The following is a 20319-nucleotide window of genomic DNA, read 5'->3' as shown; positions in this document are numbered from 1 at the left end:
TACACTTAGCGTAAAACTAGACATAATTAAGCATTTCGATTGTGGTGAACGAAATAAGGACAAAGTGAGTTTGGCTTGTGGAAGTTGACGAAGATGATGTTGAAGAGGTTTTGGCATCCCATGACCAAGAACTGATAGATGAAGAACTGATGCAATTGGAAGAGGAAAGGATAACAATCGAAACCAAATGCAGTAGCGAACTGAAGCAACTGTGAGATTTTCGCTGCAATGATAAAGTAGGACTTTAATTTTGAAAGGGTACGTAGGTTTAGGGGATATTTGCAAGATGGTTTGAGTCCTTACAAAGAACTGTATGATAGAAAACATGCGTGAGGCTCAGCAGTCAAGTAAGCCTTCCACATCAGCCACAGCAGACGACGAACCTCGACCTTCGACATCGAGGCAGGCAGAGATAGAAGAAGATGACCTGCCTGCTCTAATGGAAACAGATGACGAGATGACACCCCAGTGTCCCGCCACCCCAACCCCCGGGCCATGGACAGATACTGATTCGCGGAGAATGCAGATCAGAGCCGACGCAATCGGAAATCGGCACTGATCTGGGTTGACAATTACGTGCCGGCCGGCACCTAATTAATTAGCATGTTTATTTCGGCTTTTTTCTTAAAGATGTGCTACGTGCCGCCCGGCTACTGCTGCACCCTGCATGCTTCGCAGTTCGGTATCGGTCGGCGGCCTGGAGGGTGGGGACCATTGCACCACCCAACCTGCGACAACTCAGTCTAACACCATCATCAGTGTGCTCGGTGTTGTCTTCCCGATTCCCGTCAGTGATACTACACTGTACATACATTATTTCTACTTTATATCGGCTGTGTATTTTTACATGTTATTTGGTATGATTTGGTAACTTCATAGCCTAAAGGTTCCTGGAGAGAGTGTTTCTGCCGATGGCGCTTGTGTGAGATTTTCGCTATGGAGAACAGTGCAGTAATGATTGTGGAAAAGTATTTCTACTTTATATAAGCTGTGTATTTTTATGTTTTATTTGGTATGATTTGGCAGCTTCATAGCTTAAAGGTTACTGGAGAGCGCTTGCGCCGTATTTCTAACGACAGTGCTTGCGTGAGATTTTCGCTATGGAGAACAGTGCAGTAATGATTGTGGAAAGGTATTTCTACTTTATATAGGCTGTGTATTTATCATATCATTCCTGCTTTTACTATATGATACTGTTATTTTAGGTTTTATGTGTTATTTGGCATGATTTGGTAAGTTATTTTTGGGTCTGTGAATGCTCACAAAATTTTCCCTTCTTTGCTTTACGACAAATCCCGACCCTCAGAATCCTTTCTAGTCTCTTCCCTATCACAGACATGAGACTCACTGGTTTCTAATTGCCTGGATTAACATACACCAAATGCTGGTGGAAATCAAGTCAGGCAGCATCGATGGAGGGGCCGATGTTTTGGGCAGAAACCCTTCATCGTTCCACTGTCTTCAGAATCTCATCTGTTTATGGAATACCTGGTGAATTACTATTTACCTTAAACAAAGGAACAACATCTTTTCCTCTCCTGTCTTCAAAGATTTTGCCTTTTGCTAGTGAGGACACAGATCCTTGTCAAAGCCCCAGCAATCTCCTCATTTGTCTCTTTCAGTATTCTATCAGGTCCTGGGGTCAAAACTTCCCACTACCTCCTTAATCTCAAAATGTTCCAATACATTCACATATGACGCTCTGCTTTCACTATCCTTCTCGTTGGTAAATACTGATGCAAGAACTCGTACATTGCCGTAGTTAGTTGTTCTGACTCCAAATAGAAACCCCTTCCTTTATCCTCAACTGGACCTACCATGTCCTTAGTTACCAAAGAGTACTCAAGTAGTCCTTCATAATCTTTGATTTTTGTTCTCTGCCATCCTCTCCTCCAAGAAAAGCCCTTGGTAGTTGTAACATAGTAACAATTAGCCATAAGCTTTTATTTATTGCGACTTTGAATTTTGTGCACTGTATTTGGAAAGTGATAGTATTTCAAACCAATTTGCCAGGTTGGTGTAAATTTCAACTTCCGATTTACTCTGGTGCTAAACTTCAGGGGAATGAATAATCATCGGGGAAGTGGCATTTATTTTGTAGTCATCTTTTTCAACTTTAGTGTGTTATGTGCAGATGAGGTCACTGACCCAAACTGAATATGAGTAAATTATTTTTTTGCACCAACTAGAAATGTGTGAACTACAGCCTGTAATTGGATTTGCTTTTATTGCTGTTATTTCACAGGTTAACTTCCTCCAGTCAAAGCAAACATGGATCTGAAAGCCCAACGCTACACGTATTTTCTGAGCTGGCAAAGTTAGTTATTAATATAATTATAGGTTGGTCTTAGAGGAGTAATTATGAGTTGTACAATATAGAAACAGGCCCTTCACCCCATCATGTCTGTGCCTGTCAAGTTCCCATTTACAGTAAAACTTTATTCTCCTCAGTTTTCCATCAATTTTTCCCAGAGTTGACCTCAGAACTAAATATTACATCAATTTATAGCAGCCACTTAACCTGAGTGTCTTTTGGTGGGAGAGGAAACCCGCAAATGGTCAGGAATGGCTTGCTCCGAAGGCAAAGGTGATTTGCTCGTAATGTGGAGGTGAGGTGTTAGAATGTGGGAGGAGTTGAGGGAGAATGAAGTCTGTTTGGTGTAAATAGATGCTTGATCACTGTGGATTCCTGAGTGCTATGCCACTTAGACATTCCTCCCCCATTCTTGCATACATTGCTGCTTTGGTTGAAGTGTTTTGTTACTGACATTAGAATAACCACCTTAATTTAAGCTCCCAATTGTTTAAAGCCAATAATATTGCCAAAATTACAAAGGGATCTTGCTACCACAGTTAGTTAAAACAATTATTCTAATCACCTCAGGAATTCGGCTGTGGTTCATGCTCAGAGTGATGCTTCTGGAGTACAGCTGTGATAAACCCAAACCGAGTATTGTGGGTCTGCTTAGGAGTGAGGAAGTGCAGCTTGTCCCTAATATCTTCTGTCAGTTATGATTGGATAAGACTAAGGTGCAAGGTGTGATTAGCCAGCTTGGATTTTGGTTGCTTTGTGAATGTGGCAAATCTAGATGATTTTCCATTTGGTGTTGAAAATAAATATACGGAGAACTTGGCCAGAGGTGCAGCTTGTTTCAGAGTACAGGTCTTCAGTACTAGATCTGGAACGTAGTCTGGTTCGGGATCCTTTGTTGTTATCTAGTTTTCACAGTTCTTTCATGAATTTGCTCAATACTGGCCTTGGTGGGGATTCCTGAAGAAAGTAATTTACTGTGGCTGGGCAGTAAATGTTAACCTATCTAGTAATCATTCCATAAATGTATGAAAAAAATCATTAAGTACATGAGGGCATTATTAAGGGTGTGATGAGGTAAGATGCTGTACCAAAATATCAGAAGTGATCATTCAGGTACCCCTACAGCAACATAGAATATAGATAGTACAGGCCCTTCGGCCCACAATGTTGTGCCGACCCTCAAACATGGGGCTCTAATTTCAGATGAACAAGGTGGTCAGCAAGTGACAGTGAAGGCATGAGGCTGGATGACAAGGAGATTTTCAGATGTAAAGAGTAGCATTGCACAATTCCAGAATATTCCAGTAATTGATCATGACATTTTTGGCCTATAGTCAAAACATCCACAACTCTTACTCTTTAGAACATGAGTTGCATCTCAAGAATACTTAGTACCAGTGGTTGCAAATTGCCTCAAATTTTTTTTAATATACTTAGTGAAATCGGATCTTCTACCCTAACAAATGTATATTGCATGTCCACAGAATGAGTTAGCATACAATAATGTGAAATAGTAGTTTGTGTATGTGTGCTTCAATTTGTGTTTTGGAAATATGTTGCTCCCAGTCTGTTACCTGCTTTGAGCATGGTATTCTTAGTAAATTATATTGGTTTATTTCCCTCCCTCTTCCAAATTCTGTAAGAATTACCACAATATGAAACATAAATTTCTGATGTAGCCATCAAAGTTACTCCATCAGAATGGGCAAACATCTGGGATAAACATTTGATAAGAGTCTTGTCCTATGAACATGCATTACCATTCATGTTTTATCTTGGGAATGTCACTTGTAGTTATTGTATCCATTTCTAAGTATTGTGAGTAGTAAATAAACCACTTTCACGATCCCAGCAGAAGTAATTTAAGAAACTATTAGATATATCACTGCTGATCTATTTTAAGCATCACATAAAGGCCCAATTCCTTTGGAAATATGTGATAAAATTTGTGTTCCTTGAGACATGTGTAAAACCATTTTTCCTCTTGGCAACTTCTGTTGTTTAAGAGTGTTCTGGAGAATTTGAAATTTTCCAATTAACACCATTTGGGTTCTGTCTTTAATTAGATGATTGGTCACCTCTGTTTCTTTCAATACAGCAGAGAAGCAGGCCATGTCCTTGCTGTTCTTTGTATTCACCTACACTAATCCCACTTCGCATGTTTTAAGATTGAAACATGCATTCATGTAGCTTCACAATTTATGGGTTTCAAATCTAAATTTCTGACCCAAATTTTTTGTCATGGATCGTGTCTACCAAAATTACTTCTAATTTTTTTAATTGGCAAATCACCTTGCATCTAATTTTTATTCTCCAACAAATGGTTGAGAGGAATATTTTTCAAAACACAGTATTTACGTTAGAATGAACTATAAAAGATCAGTGTAGTTTTCACAGGGTTATGTGTCTGTTTATTGTGAAAGGAAATTTTAGAGTCAGACACAGCATGGAAACAAGCCCTTTGGCCCAAATGATACATACCGACCACTGGAATTCCCATTAAGCTAGTCCCATTTGCCTGCCTTTGGTCCATATTCCTCTAAACCTTTCCTATCCATGCACCTGTTCAATGTCTTTTAAATATTTAACTTCTGCAACCACTTCTGGCAGATGGTTTCATATACGTACAACCAAAGTAGGTGAAAAAGTTGCACCTCAGGTTCCTATTTAAACTCTTCCCCTCACATTAAACCTGTGACCTCTAGTTCTTCATTTCCCAAACCTGGAAAAACCTAAATGATCACCCCCTCATTATCCTATGCTCCAAAGAAAAAAAGTTCTTAGGCAGCTCAATCTCTCTTGAACCCAGTCCCCCAGGCCTCAGCAACATGCTTGTAAATCTCCTCTGCACTCTTTTCAACTTAATGGCATCCTTCCTGAAGCAGTGTGACCAAAACTGAACACAATATTTCAAATGTAGCCTCACCAACTTTTATACTCAGTGCCCTCACTGGTGAAGATCCGTGTGCCAAAAGCCACCTGCACCACCCTGAATACCTCTGATGCCACTTTGAGAGTTATGTACGTTTATTCCGAGGGTCCTATCCAAGATACAAACATTGACTGTGAAATACCTATTGCCATTTTTTTTTTACCCTAAGTGCAACAACTCAAATTTATCTGAATTAAGCTCCCATTTGCCATTCCTCGGCTACTTGTCCAGATGATCAAGATGTCTCTGCAAATCCTGATGACCATCTTCACTATCAATTGATGTAGTCGGTTTAAATTTGTTAGAAATTTAGGAGGAGAAATGTTGGAGAGGAAGTGTCTGTACATAATGAATTGTTCAACTTGCTTAATAGTTTTATTTTACTTCAGAATAATACAATTGCTACCTGTGATGAGTTGTTGTTCATTACACGGAATCAAGAATTTAATTAAGTGTTCACCCAGGTTGTTTTGACCTTTTTAAACTCCTTATTAAAATAATAATACAAGAAGTGTAGCAATTGAGGTTAATGGATTGCAGTTGAGAAATTTGCAGCTACTCAATATCTTGTGCTACCCTTAATGTTGACAGAGTACTGAAAATTTTATTTATGATTAACTGTGGAAATATGATTGAAAATAGAGAACATTGTGCTCTTGGGGGCACTTGTGCTGCTGTGAGCTTTGTAGAAGTGAAGTCAATGTAATGAAAACTGTAGTATGTTCACTTTGCATTTAGAAATGCAAATCAGGTTGAGGTTCATAGGTAAGATTTAAACAAATTAACTTGTTTTGGCTTTGTTGAAATATATAATACACTTCTCAATGTAAATACAAGGCCATTGTTTTGCATCTCCAAAAATGTCTGGCCAGTGTTCTGTCAATGTCTACATTGAGTGTCCAAGTGACTTGTTTTATTTGAACACCAAATTTTTTGGTGTTCACCTGGAGGAGAATCTCACCTGGTCCCTCAACACCAGCTCCATAGCCAAGAAAGCACAGCAGTGTCTCTACTTTCTATGAAGGCTGAGAAAAGTCCATCTCCCACCCCCCATCCTCACCACATTCTACAGAGGATGTATCGAGAGCATCCTGAGCAGCTGCATCACTGCCTGGTTCAGGAATTGCACCGTCTTGGATCGCAGGACCCTGCAGCATATAGTGAGGTAAGCTGAGAAGATCATTGGGGTCTCTCTTCCCGCCATTACAGACATTTACACTACACGCTGCACCTGCAAAGCCAACAGCATTGTGAAGGACCCTATGCACCCCTCATACAAACTCTTCTCCCTCCTGCCATCTGGCAAAAGGTACCGAAGCATTTGGGCTGTCATGACCAGACTGTGCAACAGTTTCTTCCCCCAAGGCATCAGACTCCTTAATACCCAGAGACTAGACTGGCATCTACACCATTTATTATTATACTGTAATTTGGCCTCTACTGTGCTTATTGTCTTGTTTATTATTTATTGTACTGCCCTGCACTGTTTTGTGCACTTTATGTAGTCCTGTGAGGGTCTATAGACTAGTGTAGTTTTGGTGTTGTCTTACGTAGTCTAGTATAGCTTTGTGTTGTCTCACTTAGTCTAGTGTAGTTTTATGTTGTTTCATGCAGCACCATGGTCCTGGAGGAATGTTGTTTCGTTTTAACTATGTACTGTATCAGCAGTTTATGGTCGAAATAACAGTAAAAAGTGACTTGACTTGTGTATTAACACTACTACCAACATGAACTTGCCCTCACATGGTCCAAGAGAAAACCTGATCTCAACCTGCCAGCAGCCAGAAACCTTAACAGCTTAGTTGCAGGATTAACTTCTTTGACGTCAGCTGCTCTTGTCAGTAGAATCATGCCCCACAAGAGCTTTCTTGTGGCTTTCAGTGGAACGAACTCCTGATAAAGATGAGTTGGAGAGAGTAACTGATCTTGCAGTTAAATGTGCAGAATTTCTTTCTGGCATATTTGGTTCTATTTTTTCTTGGAGCAAGTTGCATTTTTAAAAAAAAAACTTGGCTTAGAATTTATCTTGTTAATGCTCTACTAAGTGGTTTTTATGAAATTTGATTAACAGTGTCTGAAAGGTTGACTTCGTGAGGAACAGCATTTTGTTTTTTGACTGCACGACAGGGACTTGTCAAAATTAAAATGGCATAATTTATTTTTCAAATTAAACTGGTAATTTTGCCTGCTATCTTGCGATGATTGTTTTGTTTCAGTCATACATTGTGCAACGAGTGCAGCAAGTGTTTTGCCTTGCCAGCAAAGATGCTGCAGACACTGATCAAAGTACTTTCGGAATTCCTGTGGATTGAAAAATTTAATGTTGTTAACCACAAACGTGTTGGTCTGTAATGAAATACTGTGAGCTATTTTAATTTTGCAGTTGAGAAAAAAGATGAAAACTTAAAATGTTAATTTTAAGTTTTCAATTGGGATGGTCAGTCATTAGATAATCTTTTTGTAGTAACAGTTCAATAAAATCCAGAAAAATCCTGCAAAAGTTGGTGGATTTAGCCCAGTGCATCACAGGCCCATTGAGCACATCTACATGAAACATTGCCATAAAAAAGCAGCATCCATCAAAGATCCTCACCACCCAGGTCATGTTCTTCAGGTAGAAGGTACGGGTGTTTGAGGACTCACACTACCAGGTACAAGAAAAGTTGCTACTGTGGCGACCTACTTTCTGGCACGCACGAACCGGCTCACAACAGCGCGCGCAGGCAGGGGGCCGGCAGCAAAAAGGGCGCCAAACCATCTTCACCAGCAGTGGGAAAACCCGCACGCAGAAAGGGTCTGGGAATATACATTCCCCACAGTAGTTCCGCCCAGGGAGGGCGGGAACGGGAAGGCTTTAAAGTGGACCGCGAAGTTTGAATAAATCTCTTTCATCGCAACTCTAACTCACCGACTCCGTGTGGTTATTCTAGCGCTGTGTGAGGCACATCGCTACACTACCCCTCAACCATCAGGCTCTTGAACAAAAGGGAATAACTACACTCATTGTATTTCTGGTGTTCCCACAATCAGTGATCTCATTTTAAGGACTCTTTATCTTGTTATTTCATGCTCGAGTTGTTTATTGCTATGAGGAGCGCGGTACCTCCTTTCTATGATAGACCAGTTCACCAGATGGCCAGAGGCAGTCCCGCTCAGCGACACCACCTCCGAATCCTGCGCCCGAGCACTGATCGCAACCTGGGTAGCACGCTTTGGGGTACCGGCCCACATTACCTCCGACAGGGGCGCCCAGTTCACCTCCAGCCTGTGGTCGGTTATGGCCAGCCTTTTAGGAACACAGCTACACCACACAACTGCCTACCACCCACAGTCGAACGGACTAGTGGAGCGCTTCCACCGTCACCTGAAATCAGCTCTCGTGGCCCGCCTGGAGGGGCCTAACTGGGTGGACGAACTTCCCTGGGTCCTGCTCGGAATCCGCACGGTGCCCAAGGAGGATCTACACACCTCGTCGGCCAAGTTGGTGTATGGCGCGCCCCTGGTCGTCCCAGGAGAGTTCATACCAGCCCCAAGGGGGCAAGAGGAAGAACCCACAGCAGTCCTGGACAGACTACGAGAGAGGCTCAGTAACCTGGCCCCCATACCCACTTCACAGCACGGACAGAGCCTGACCTGCGTACCCAAAGACCTGCAGAACTGTAAGTTTCTTTTTGTACGACGGGGCGGACACCGGGCACCGCTACAGCGGCCCTACGAGGGACCGTTTAAGGTGATCAGGAACAACGGGTCCACGTTCGTGCTGGACATTGGGGGGAGAGAGGAGGTATTCACGGTGGACCGACTCAAACCGGCCCATGTGGACTCAGGCACCGCGGCGCAGGGGCAGACCTCCCAAACAGAGGCCGATCCAGACTGTGGACATTGGGGGAGGTATCGCTGGTTCTGCAGGGGGGGGGGTTATGTGGCAACCCACTTTCTGGCACACACAAACCGGCTCACAACAGCGCGCGCAGGCAGGGGGCCAGCAGCAAAAAGGGCGCCAAGCCATCTTCACCAGCAGGGGGAAAATCCCGCGCGCAGAAAGGGTCTGGGAATATACATTCCCCACAGTAGTCCCGCCCAGGGAGGGCGGGAACGGGAAGGCTTTAAAGTGGGCCGCGAAGTTTGAATAAATCTCTTTCATCGCAACTCTAATAACTCACCGACTCCGTGTGGTTATTCTAGCACTGTGTGTAGCACATCGCTACACTACTCCTCAACCATCAGGCTCTTGAACAAAAGGGAATAACTACACTCATTGTATTTCTGGTGTTCCCAGAATCAGTGATCTCATTTTAAGGACTCTTTATCTTGTTATTTCATGCTCGAGTTGTTTATTGCTATTTATGCTTGGATTTGCACATTTTGTTGTCCGTTGATCCTGTTTACAGTTACTGTTCTGTAGATTTGCTGAGTATGTTTGCAGGGAAAAAAAATCTCGAATTGTATGTGGTGACGTGTATGTACTCGGATAATTTTACTTTGAACAATGTATGAATTTTAAATACACCTGAGTCTTGCAGTTTTTGAATAGTTAAAATTTTCATTATGGTTTCACTAATCTTGCCTTTTTATGTAACATTGTACAGCTACTTATGATTTTTATATGCTTACCCAATTTTGTATTCTTCCTCCACCTATACGAATATTTAGTTCCTTGTTTGGCTCACGACCATCTGGCATTTATTGTTCAAAGGTCCAGTTTAATGTCAGAGAAATTACACAATATACATCCTGAAATGCATTTTCTTTGCAAACATCCACAAAAACAGAGGAGTGCCCCAAAGAATGAACGACAGTTAAACGTGAGAACCCCAAAGTCCCCCTCCAGCTCCTGACTCCCACGTGCAAGTGGCAGCGAGCAACATCCCCCTCTCCCCATTGACAAAAAAAAAGCAAGGCACAGATTTGCATTTACCCCAAAGACATCGCATTTCATCTGGCATTCAACAAACCACAGGTTCTCTCCCTCCCGAATAAGGGAGAGAGCAGTAAACCCCATTTTCACAGCGAGTGGGGGACATAACAACAACCTGCTGGTCTGGTTTACAATGTTAAAACTCTGTTTCGTTGCTTTTTACGAGCTCTGTGCCTGAAGATCACAAAGATCTCAGGTCTTCGGGCCCACAGCAGTAGATTTTCTGACTCCCCTGATGAAACATGGGTCTCTTGCCGTGACACCGACCCTCAGTCTGCCGAGCTCCAGAACCCTGAGGTCTTAGGCTTGCAAATATGAGTGAGATTCTCAGGCCGAACCCTTGGTATAGCGGATTATGGCCAGTCCTGAAACCCCGAGAACGGCTCCCATTCCTGCAAAGAACCGAAGTCTGCGTATAACTCCAGGTCAGGGTCTTCAAAAGAACCCTGAAAGGAAAAAAAAAGGTAATAAAGATGGAAATGGAGCTGTTTCTGAAGATGCAAGCAAAGGAGTCGCCGTTTAGCACCATCTTAACTCTGCCTCCACATCCGGGTTGACCACTAAAACCACAATGCTACCTTAAATTTTCTTTGGTCTGCTTTTTGTGGCTATGCTCTCAGTTGTCTAAACCAAAGGATTTGTAATTCCTTCCCAAAGCCATATTGATTTTTCTGTCAGAATGCTCTTAAAAACCTAATGTTACCACTTAGTGTCAGTAGCCTTAACTTTAGCTTTTATTGTGTGTCAATGGGAGCTGCAAATGTGGATCATGGCTCGACAAGCTGATGCCACAACCTGGAGTCTGGGAAGCCCTGGTGTAAAAAGAAATGACTGAAGGATTGTTACAGATTTACTTGATGCTTGCTTTTGAGGCTAGCGAGTTTTATTTTGCACTTTTTAAATTAATTCTTACCGAATTTAATTTCCTGTAGTGTTTTCTGGTCCTTGGTTTATTAAACAGATTGTCGAATAAATTCAGTAGTTTAGCCACAGTGTGCTCAAAAAAAGCAAAAATTGTACAAGAAAGAACAGTGCTTACTTAGCCCACTGCTCTACTTTCTCTACACCCATGACTGTGTGGCTAGCCACAGCTCTAATGCCATCTATAAATTTGCAGATGTTGTTGGCAGAATCTCATATGGTGGCGAGAGGGTGTATAGGAGTGGGATATTTCAGCTGGTTGAGTGGTTCAAGTTACTGGGTGTCAATATCTGAGGAACCAATGTGGACCCAAAATATCAATGCAGCTATAAAGAAGGCAAGACAGCAGCTATATTTCATAAGGTATGTCACCTAAAACACTGGCAAATTTCTACAGATGTACTGTGGAGAGTATTCTAACTGGCTGTATCATCGTCTGGTATGGGGCTACTGCACAGGATTGAAGTAAGCTGCAGTGAGTAGTAAAAATTAGTCAGCTCCATCGTGGATACTAGTCTCTGTAGAATCCAGGACATCTTCAAGGAGCTGTGCCTCAGAATGGACCCCCACGACCCAGACATGCTCTCTTCTCATTACTACCATCAGGAAGGAGGTACAGAAGCCTGAAGGCATAGCTTCAGGAACAGTTTTTTCCCCTCTGCCATCCAATTTCTGAATGGACATTGAACCCATAAGCTCTACCTCACTAATTCTTTTTCTTTTTTTTTGCACTACCTATTTAATTTGTCTCTTGAAAGAAAAATATACATACTTCATTCTTTTCCTCTCTATTATCATGTACTGCATTGTATTCCTGCCACAAAATTAACAAATTTTACAACATATACCAGTGATACTAAACCCCATTCTGATCTTCTAGCAGCCATTGTTTACTATCTTGTCTCTTCCTGCACGGAGGCTTTTGTCCTGTAGGTTTGCATTCATGACAATTTCAGTTTGGAGATTGTGTCACTTTTGCTTTAGACTGTTGTTTCATTGTAATTGTTCTAATGTCTAGATAATAGATGATAGCTAGGCATTCAGGCAATCATTTTTTTAAAACTGGACAGATACAAGAGAAATTAGTTGGTACAGAATTAGACATATTTAAGGAGATAACACCTATTGAACTTGTACTGTGGTTGCCTGTTTCACATTTTTATCTCAAGCTGTTGCTGAGATTGTGAATAACCTTAACCTGACACAAGACGATCAGCAAGTATTCTGTCAGCATTCATATTACTTGAATTTGACTTGAGGAAAAAGGTTGTGACTATTTTTATGGAAAAGCTGAACATGTGGAAGAATTTCTTTAGCCAAAGGATGGTGAATTTGTGGAATTCATTGCTATGGACGGATGGGGAAGCAAAGTCATTTGATATTTTTAAAGTGGTGGTTGATGGGTTTTTCATTTGTCAGGGTGTCAGAGGTTATGGGGAGATGGCAAGAGAATGGAGTTGAGGGGAGATAATGGATCTGCCATGGCGGAGCAGACTTGATGGCCTAATAACCAAATTCTGCTCTTATGTTATGGTCTTACGAAGATATATGCACCTTACTGTTACAAAATTGAACTGACTTTATTACTTACATCCTTCATATACATGAGGAGTAAAAATCTTTGTTACGTCTCTGTCTAAATATGCAATTCATACTAATTTATAATATGTACAATGGGATAGTCAATATAACATAGTAATACAGTTGTGTCAGCATGTATTAAGCAGTCTGATGTCCTGGTGGAAGAAGCTGTCCTGGAGCCTATTGGTTCTGGCCTTTCTGCTGCGGTACCATTTCCCAGATGGTAGCAGTTGGAACAGTTTGTGGTTGGGGTGACTCGGGTCTCTGATGTTCCTTCGGGCCCTTTTTACACAGCTGTCTTTGTGAATGCCCTGAATAGTGGCCGCACCCCTCAATCGCAGGACTCTGCAGAGAGTGAAGTACATTTCCCATACCAGGCAGTGATGCAGCTCGTCAGGGTGCTCTCAATCGTGCCCCTACAGAAAGTTCTTAGGATTTGGGGGCCCATACCAAACCTTTTCAACCATCTGAGGTGAAAGAGGCACTGTTGTGCCTTTTTTTTAAACCACACAGCTGGTGTGTAGAGACTGCGTGAGATCCTCGGTAATGTTTATGCCGAGGAACTTGTTCACCATCTTAACTCTAGCTCCATTGATGTCGATAGGGACTAGCCTGTCTCCATTCCTCCTGCAGTCCACAACTAGCTCCTTTGTTTTTGTGACATTGAGGGAGAGGTTGTTTTCTTGACACCACTGTGTCAGGGTGATGACTTCTCTGTAGGCTGCCTCTTTATTATTTGAGATTAGGCCAATCAGTGTAGTGTCGTCAGCAAATTTAATTAGCATATTGGAGCTGTGGGTGGCGACGCAGTCATGGGTATACAGAGAGTAAAGGAGGGGGCTTCGGACACAGCCGTGAGGGGTTCCTGTGTTGAGTGACGGGTGGAGGAGAGCCAATAGGCTGGTCCTGGACTTATTTCCTGGCATAATTTACATATTACTATTTAACTATTTATGGTTTTATTACTATTTATTATTTATGGTGCAACTGTAACGAAAGCCAATTTCCCCCGGGATCAATAAAGTATGACATGACTATGAGAGGGACCCCACTCTTACCACCTGTTGGCGATCTGATAGGAAGTCCAGGATCCAGCTGCACAAGGCAGGATGAAGCCCCTGAGTTTCTTGCCAAGCCTGGAGGGAATTTAGGTTTTGAATGATGAACTGTAGTCTAAGGACAGCATTCTCACATAAGCATCCCTGTTCTCCAGGTGTGTAAGGACGATGTGTAGAGCTGTGGCTAATGTGGCATCTGTCGATTGGTTGTGTTGGTAGGCGAATTGTAGGGCGTCAAGTGTGGGTGGTAGCATGCTGCTGATATATTCCAAATTGTTGATTCGAAACCAGGGGCTCCTGATCCAAAACTAACATTGCTTTTGCAGAAGTTAAGTGTAGTGTACAGACTGCTGAGGGTCAATTGATAGTGAATTGTTACAGTTTGTTATAACCAACTGAACATTGACATGAATAAAGCTGAGAAATTTGTTTCCTTGCAAACAAAATGGCGTTGTTATTCTTGAAGAATGACTGGGTGGTAGGAACCATTTTACTTTGATTAGTGGTGTGCATCTTGACATTTTGGTTAATTACAGGTAACTCTTCTATGCTACTGCTGGGAGATGTTCAATACCCTGTTGAGTTTTTACACTTCCTTGGACTGACGATCTTTCTGCTGCACTTGGCAACTTGAATAGGCATTAGGCTAATCTTATATTTTCTCTCAGAAGTCTGTAATTGTGTTATGTACATCCCAGTATTTTGGACTTGTACAGCATTACATGAATTCTAGGTCACAAAGGAATTTAAGCTTATTCTTTGATGCTGCAGCCAGATTTGCATGTTGCCCTCCTCCATTTTTGGAGGCACGTGTGAGGCTTACAATAAATTAATATCTAGCTTGGAATTAGGGTAATTTAAGATCATAAGATATAGGAGCAGAATTGGATGCCTGGAACTTCCACCATACTGCTAGTGTCTTCCACCATGAAGACTGATGCAAAATACTTATTCAGTTAGTTTGCCATTTCATTGTTGCTCATTACTATATTTATGTCGCAGCATAAATACCCACTTTTGCTCTCTTTTACACTTTATATACAGTGCTTATAAAACCTATTCAACTCCCCCCCGCCCCCCGAAGTTTGTGTTTTATGGTTTTACAACATTGAATCATAGTGGGTTTAATTTGTCTTTTTTGACACTAATCAACAGAAAAGGCTCTTGTGTCAAAGTGAAAACAAATTTCTACAAATTGGTCTAAATTCATTACAATCATTAAACACAAAATAATTGATTGCATAATTACTCACCTCCAAGTCAGTATTTAGTAGATGCACCTTTGACAGTAATTATAACCTTGAGTCTGTGTGAATAGGTCTCTTATCAGCTTTGCACATCTGGATGCAAGTTTTCCCCATTCTTCTTTACAAAACTGCTGAAGCTCTGTGAGACTGCATGGAGATTGTGAGTGAACAACCCTTTTCAAGTCCAGCCGCAAGTTCTCAATTGGACTGAGGTCTGGACTCGAACTTGCCAACTCCAGGACATTAACTGTGTTGTTTTTAAGCCATTCCTGTGTAGCTTTGGCTTTATGCTTATCATTGTCTTGCCAGAAAACAAATTTCCAAAGTTGCAGTTCTCTTGCAAACTGCATCAGGTTTTCCCTGTGCTTACTGCATTCATTTTACCTTCCACCTTCCCAAGCCTTCCAGGGCTTGCTGCAGTGAAACATCTCTACAGCATGATGTAGCCACCACCATGCTTCACGTTAGGGATGGTGTGTTTTTGATGATGTGCGGTGTTTGTCTTATGCCAAATATAGTGTTTAGCCTGATGGTGAAAAGGTTCAGTTTTGGGTTCATCAGACCTTAGACCCTTCTTCCAGCTGACCTTGGAGTCTCCCACATGCCTTCTGGCGCATTCTAGCCAAGACTTCATGTGAGTTTTTTTCAACAGTGTCTTTCTCTTTGCTGCTGTCCCATGAAGCTGTGATTGGTGAAGCACACGGGCAACAGTTGTAATTCCTCCAGAGTTGTCATAGGTCTCTTGGCCTCCCTCACTAGTCCCCTTTTTTCACGGTCACTCAGTTTTTGAGGACAGCCTGCTCATGGCAGATTTATAGCTGTGCCATATTCTTTCCATTTCTTGATGATTGACTTAACTGTACTCCAAGTGATATTCAGTGACTTGGAAATTTTCTTGTATCCATTTCCTGACTTGAGCTTTTCAAACACCTTTTTGCAGAGTTGCTTGTTCTTTTGTCGTCTTGTGCTGCTGATCAGTGTCCAAAAAAAAGCTGAACTAAATACACTGTGATTCAATGTTGTAAAACAAAGCATGAAAGCTTCCAAGGGGGTGAATACATTTTAGGCACATATCTGAAGAAACTTTAATATTATTGGCTAGGTTACTTTTGTATGCCATCTTTACCTTAATACCTTTTTTAGTTGCCTTCTGTTGGTTCTTGAAAGCTTTCCAATCCTCTAGCTTCCTACTATAATATCTTTGATATGAGGATAGCATAGGGGAGAAAGGTATGGACAATTTCCCTTATTAATTTTTGTTTGATGAATTTTGCCTAATTTTTGGCCATCTTGTACAACAGTAATCTTGTGAATTCATTTCTAGCTTAATTCAAAGAGCATGCATTAGTAATGCTTTTGTGAGATCTGCCAATGCATTGGAATTGGCAAGTTGCTATAACATTATCTTGTATTTTACAAACTGATTTCTGAATTTACTTTGCAGTATTTGTTTCTTATCCAATAACATGTTGGGTGCTCCAACTTCACACAGAAAACGCTGGAGGAGCTCAGCAAGTCAGGCACTTCTTCAGAAAATGATAAACAGTTGACAATTTGGGCTGAGACTCTTTTTGGGTCTTGGTTTGAAACGTCAACTGTTTCAAGTTCAAGTCAAGTTTATTGTCATTTCAACCATAAGCTGCTGGTACAGTATACAGTAAGACGAAACAACGATCCTCCAGGACCCTGGCGCTACATGAAACAACACTAAACTACACTAGATTATTTGAGACAGCACAAGGTTACACTAGACTACATAAAACAATATTAAAAACTGCACTAGACTACAGACCTGCACAGGACTACATAAAGTGCACAAAACAGTGCAGGGCAGTACGGTAATTAATAAACAAGACAATAGGCACAGTAGAGGACAAATTACAATATAATAAATGATGTAGATGTCAGTCTAGACTCTGAGTATTGAGGTGTCTGATGGCTTGGGGGAAGAAACTGTTGCACAGTCTGGTCGTGAGAGCCTGAATGCTTTGGTTGGTACCTTTTGCCAGATGGCAGGAGGGAGAAGAGTTTGTGTGAGGGGTGTGTGGGGTCCTTCACCATACTGTTAGCTTTGTGGGTGCAGTGTGGGTGTAAATGTCTGTAATAGTGGGAAGAGAGACCCCGATGATCTTCTCAGCTGACCTCACTATCCACTGCAGGGTCTTACGATCCGAGACGGTGTAATTCCTGAACCAGGCAGTGATGCAGCTGCTCAGATTCTTTTGCATAGATGCTGCCTGACTTGCTGAGTTCCTCCAGCGTTTTGTGTATGTTGCTTTGGATTCCCAGCATCTGCAGACTTTTTTGTGTTTGTTCCAACTTGGCCAGTGGGATGTTGTGTACAGAGGAGAGAAGGTGTTTCAAAAGCTCTCCCCACATGACATTCTCATAGGATTCCAGTTCAGATTAAACGGTGTAGATGTCTTGATATTAGAAATGATTCAAGCAATGAACCGGTAGAGATGTTTATTTTGTGTAATCGGGCAAGATTGCACAGAGCCACACGTAATGCTGATTGTGGAAAAGGAGTTGCAGATGAGAAGCTAATATGTTATTTTCTTTTTTAGGAATATTTTGGTGGATAAACCTAATGATCAATCTTCAAGATGGTCGTCTGAAAGCAACTACCCACCCCAGGTGAAATAATCCATACCACTTCTCTTGGGTTTCCTTGCTGCATCAGTCCTTTCATGCATTGATAATTGACAGACTTCATTAATCTGTAGTGTGTCTTGAGATAAGGGACAAATTATTTTGTGATTCAGCTCAGTTGAGTTAGTGCAGCTGGAACTTGATTTCAAGGTTTTAATGTGCCCATTTATTGCTGCCCGATTGCATCTTTGATTATTACATTTCTGGACCTCTTAACCCTGTGTCGAGCTAATTTGTACAACACTTCTAGATGTTATGATTACTTCATTAAAACCATCTTTTAACTTGAGAATACTGTAGGAGAAAATTCTTTGGCTATAAAAATTGGAGGCCTGTAAAGAATGGGGCTTGACCTGTGGAGTTTTGCTCTCTGTTAATGCTTGAGCCATTCCAATTTGAACACAGTGTTGCTGTTGACAAAAGCAAAATTTACCATTGGAAGATGGGTTAACAGTTTCAAATGAAAGTTTTAAGTGAATTTCTGCAGGCAGTATAGCATTTGAGAATATTCCTCCTTCCTTCTGTGCTGATAAGTTATTTATGTATCCATTTTGCAGGTATTTGGATAATAAATTGGTCTCCATGATTTTAGAGACTATCTCATTATAATTAGTTTTGACCATTTAACTGAGAAATTATAGATTCACTCTTCCAAAAGACAGATGGGACCTGAGGTCTGCTTGAAGGTGAGGTGGAAGGGGAAAGTATGTGACTATTGTGTTCAGATACATAGTGCTTCATTAGAATTTCCAGAGTGACCCCAAAGATGCTGTATGTGATGCACTTTGATCGGAGAGATGGGTTTATCTATATTTCATTTAAGATATGACTGCAATCTTGACCGGTGCAACCTGAAGCTTCCCTTGACTTTTCTACTGTTTTATGACCTGCAGCTTTTTCAATTAAACATGGAAGAACAAGCTGTTTTCTTTGAGCCCTGTTGCTTTCCGTCCATCTCTAGCTTCTTAAACTGAATTAATGTTCACATCTCAGATTTTACTTTGTTCCCTGAGCTGATCTTCTGACTTGTATGTTCATTAGAACAAAGAATGTGTATGTTCATTTCCTTAAATTCTGCCTAATTATTCTAAACTATTTAAACTCAGTTCAGTGTAGTTTTTGTATTGTTCGTGTAGCACCATGGTCCTGAAAAACGTCTCGTTTTTGCTGTGTACTGTACCAGCAGTTATGGTCGAAATGCCAATAAAAAGTAACTTGACTTGAACTATTCATACAGAAACTTGATGCAATTATCACAATTGATACTCTTCACAATTGAATTGCATTTGGGGGCACAGGTTTTTATTTTGGAAAGGGGAAGTGCATTGCAAGTACAAATGGGAACCTATGCAAGTATTAATTCGCTGCAAACAAAATAAGAGCAGTGAATAACATTTTGAGAAGAGTTGTTTTGCCAGCATGTCTGCTGTTAACTGAAGTTACTGACTTTTTGCCATTTGGTTGGAATTTATGAAAAACCTGTTGGTATATTAACAATATTCAATAGCCAAGTAAGCATGAAATTGAAGAAATTATTTCATTCTTAATTTGAAATATTTACTTTATAATTTATAATGTAGAGTACCAAAAATAATAGTTTTTGAAGATATTTTTGTGTTCTGTGTAGTGTGCTTTCCTTCAGTTAACACCATGTCTGTTTCACATTTTATTAGAAAATGTGACTTGCAGTTTAAAAAACAGTATGGATATGCTGTGGAGAAATGTTTCTGGTAACATTCATAGCACTGTTTGTTGACCGAACTTTGTTTGACATTTTGAGAGTTATGAATGGGCAGATTTTTCTTTTTGTCCTGTTTTATACAGTTTAATATAAGTGTGCAAATGAGATAAGATGTGTGCACTGTTTATTAATTTTGACAGTGTAGTGAAGTAGTGAAAGGAAGACCACTATAGGGTTCACTTAAAAATCCAATTTTCTTGATGACAATTTAAACTAGGAATGTGTCCTTATTTTTGTCTCATCTGCCTTCACCCCAACCCCCCATATTGCAGTCTGTTTAATGGAAAATAGTTCTTAAAAACACAACACTAGCAACCTGTCTGAGGCCTAATTCTTTTGGAAAAAAAATGGGTCTATACTTGATGTCCTCATGAAATTGTCCATATAACTTCTGGGCTAGTCAGCACAAAACTCTTTGCAACAGTTAGTAAAGTTGTGCTCATTTGCACTGTTTAGTCCCTTTAAACACAACATCATGCAGTAAGAGTCTGAGGGTAGCCATTCATAACTTGTACCACCATTTGCCATTCGTTTCAGGAGGTTGTGTGAACTTTATAAATTGATGTACAGCAGTGTCTATTGGGTATTTAAGGCAGTGCATGCCTGCCCATATGTCATCCATTAAGTCGTGCTCTGTTTGTTGGGACTTTGTAGTTGTGTTTATTACTGACTGAGCTCATTTAAATAAGCTCAGAATCATTATTTATGACTGCTTATAGACCCGCTCAGAGTATAGCCTGCTTAATTGCTGTGGATTGCTGTGCATCTTCATTCTTAAAAGCTTAAATCTTGAACTTTGACAAGTGTGGCAGTTGTTAATTTGAGTTCAGTAAACATCCATCAGATACTGAAGCTAATGCATTCCTTAAACATTCCATTAAGACATTCTTTGTGCTGTATCCAAGAAAACTTCTATTGCCACTGCTTTTGTTGTTTAGAATTGCATTAAGAGAAG

The 20319-nt window shown here is 40.9% G+C and overlaps 1 protein-coding gene across 6 annotated transcripts in view; it reads left to right on the top strand.

Moving 5' to 3' along the window:
• The window catches only part of mkln1 (muskelin 1, intracellular mediator containing kelch motifs), a 186064-nt gene that overhangs the window by 17194 nt on the left and 148551 nt on the right, over positions 1-20319 (top strand). For 5 of the 6 annotated variants that reach the window (XM_063073055.1, XM_063073058.1, XM_063073054.1 and 2 more), the window contains exon 2: positions 17539-17608. In XM_063073055.1, coding sequence (XP_062929125.1) covers positions 17539-17608 — 70 coding nt within the window. Of the gene's footprint in view, positions 1-17538; positions 17609-20319 lie in introns of those variants that run through there. The other variant, XM_063073059.1, reaches the window with a different exon arrangement.

The sequence above is a fragment of the Mobula hypostoma genome, chromosome 20 (genome assembly GCF_963921235.1).
Source record: "Mobula hypostoma chromosome 20, sMobHyp1.1, whole genome shotgun sequence".
NCBI lineage: Eukaryota > Metazoa > Chordata > Chondrichthyes > Myliobatiformes > Myliobatidae > Mobula > Mobula hypostoma.
The sequence above is the reverse complement of the archived record's forward strand: the minus strand, read 5'-3'. Positions and strand labels throughout refer to the sequence as shown.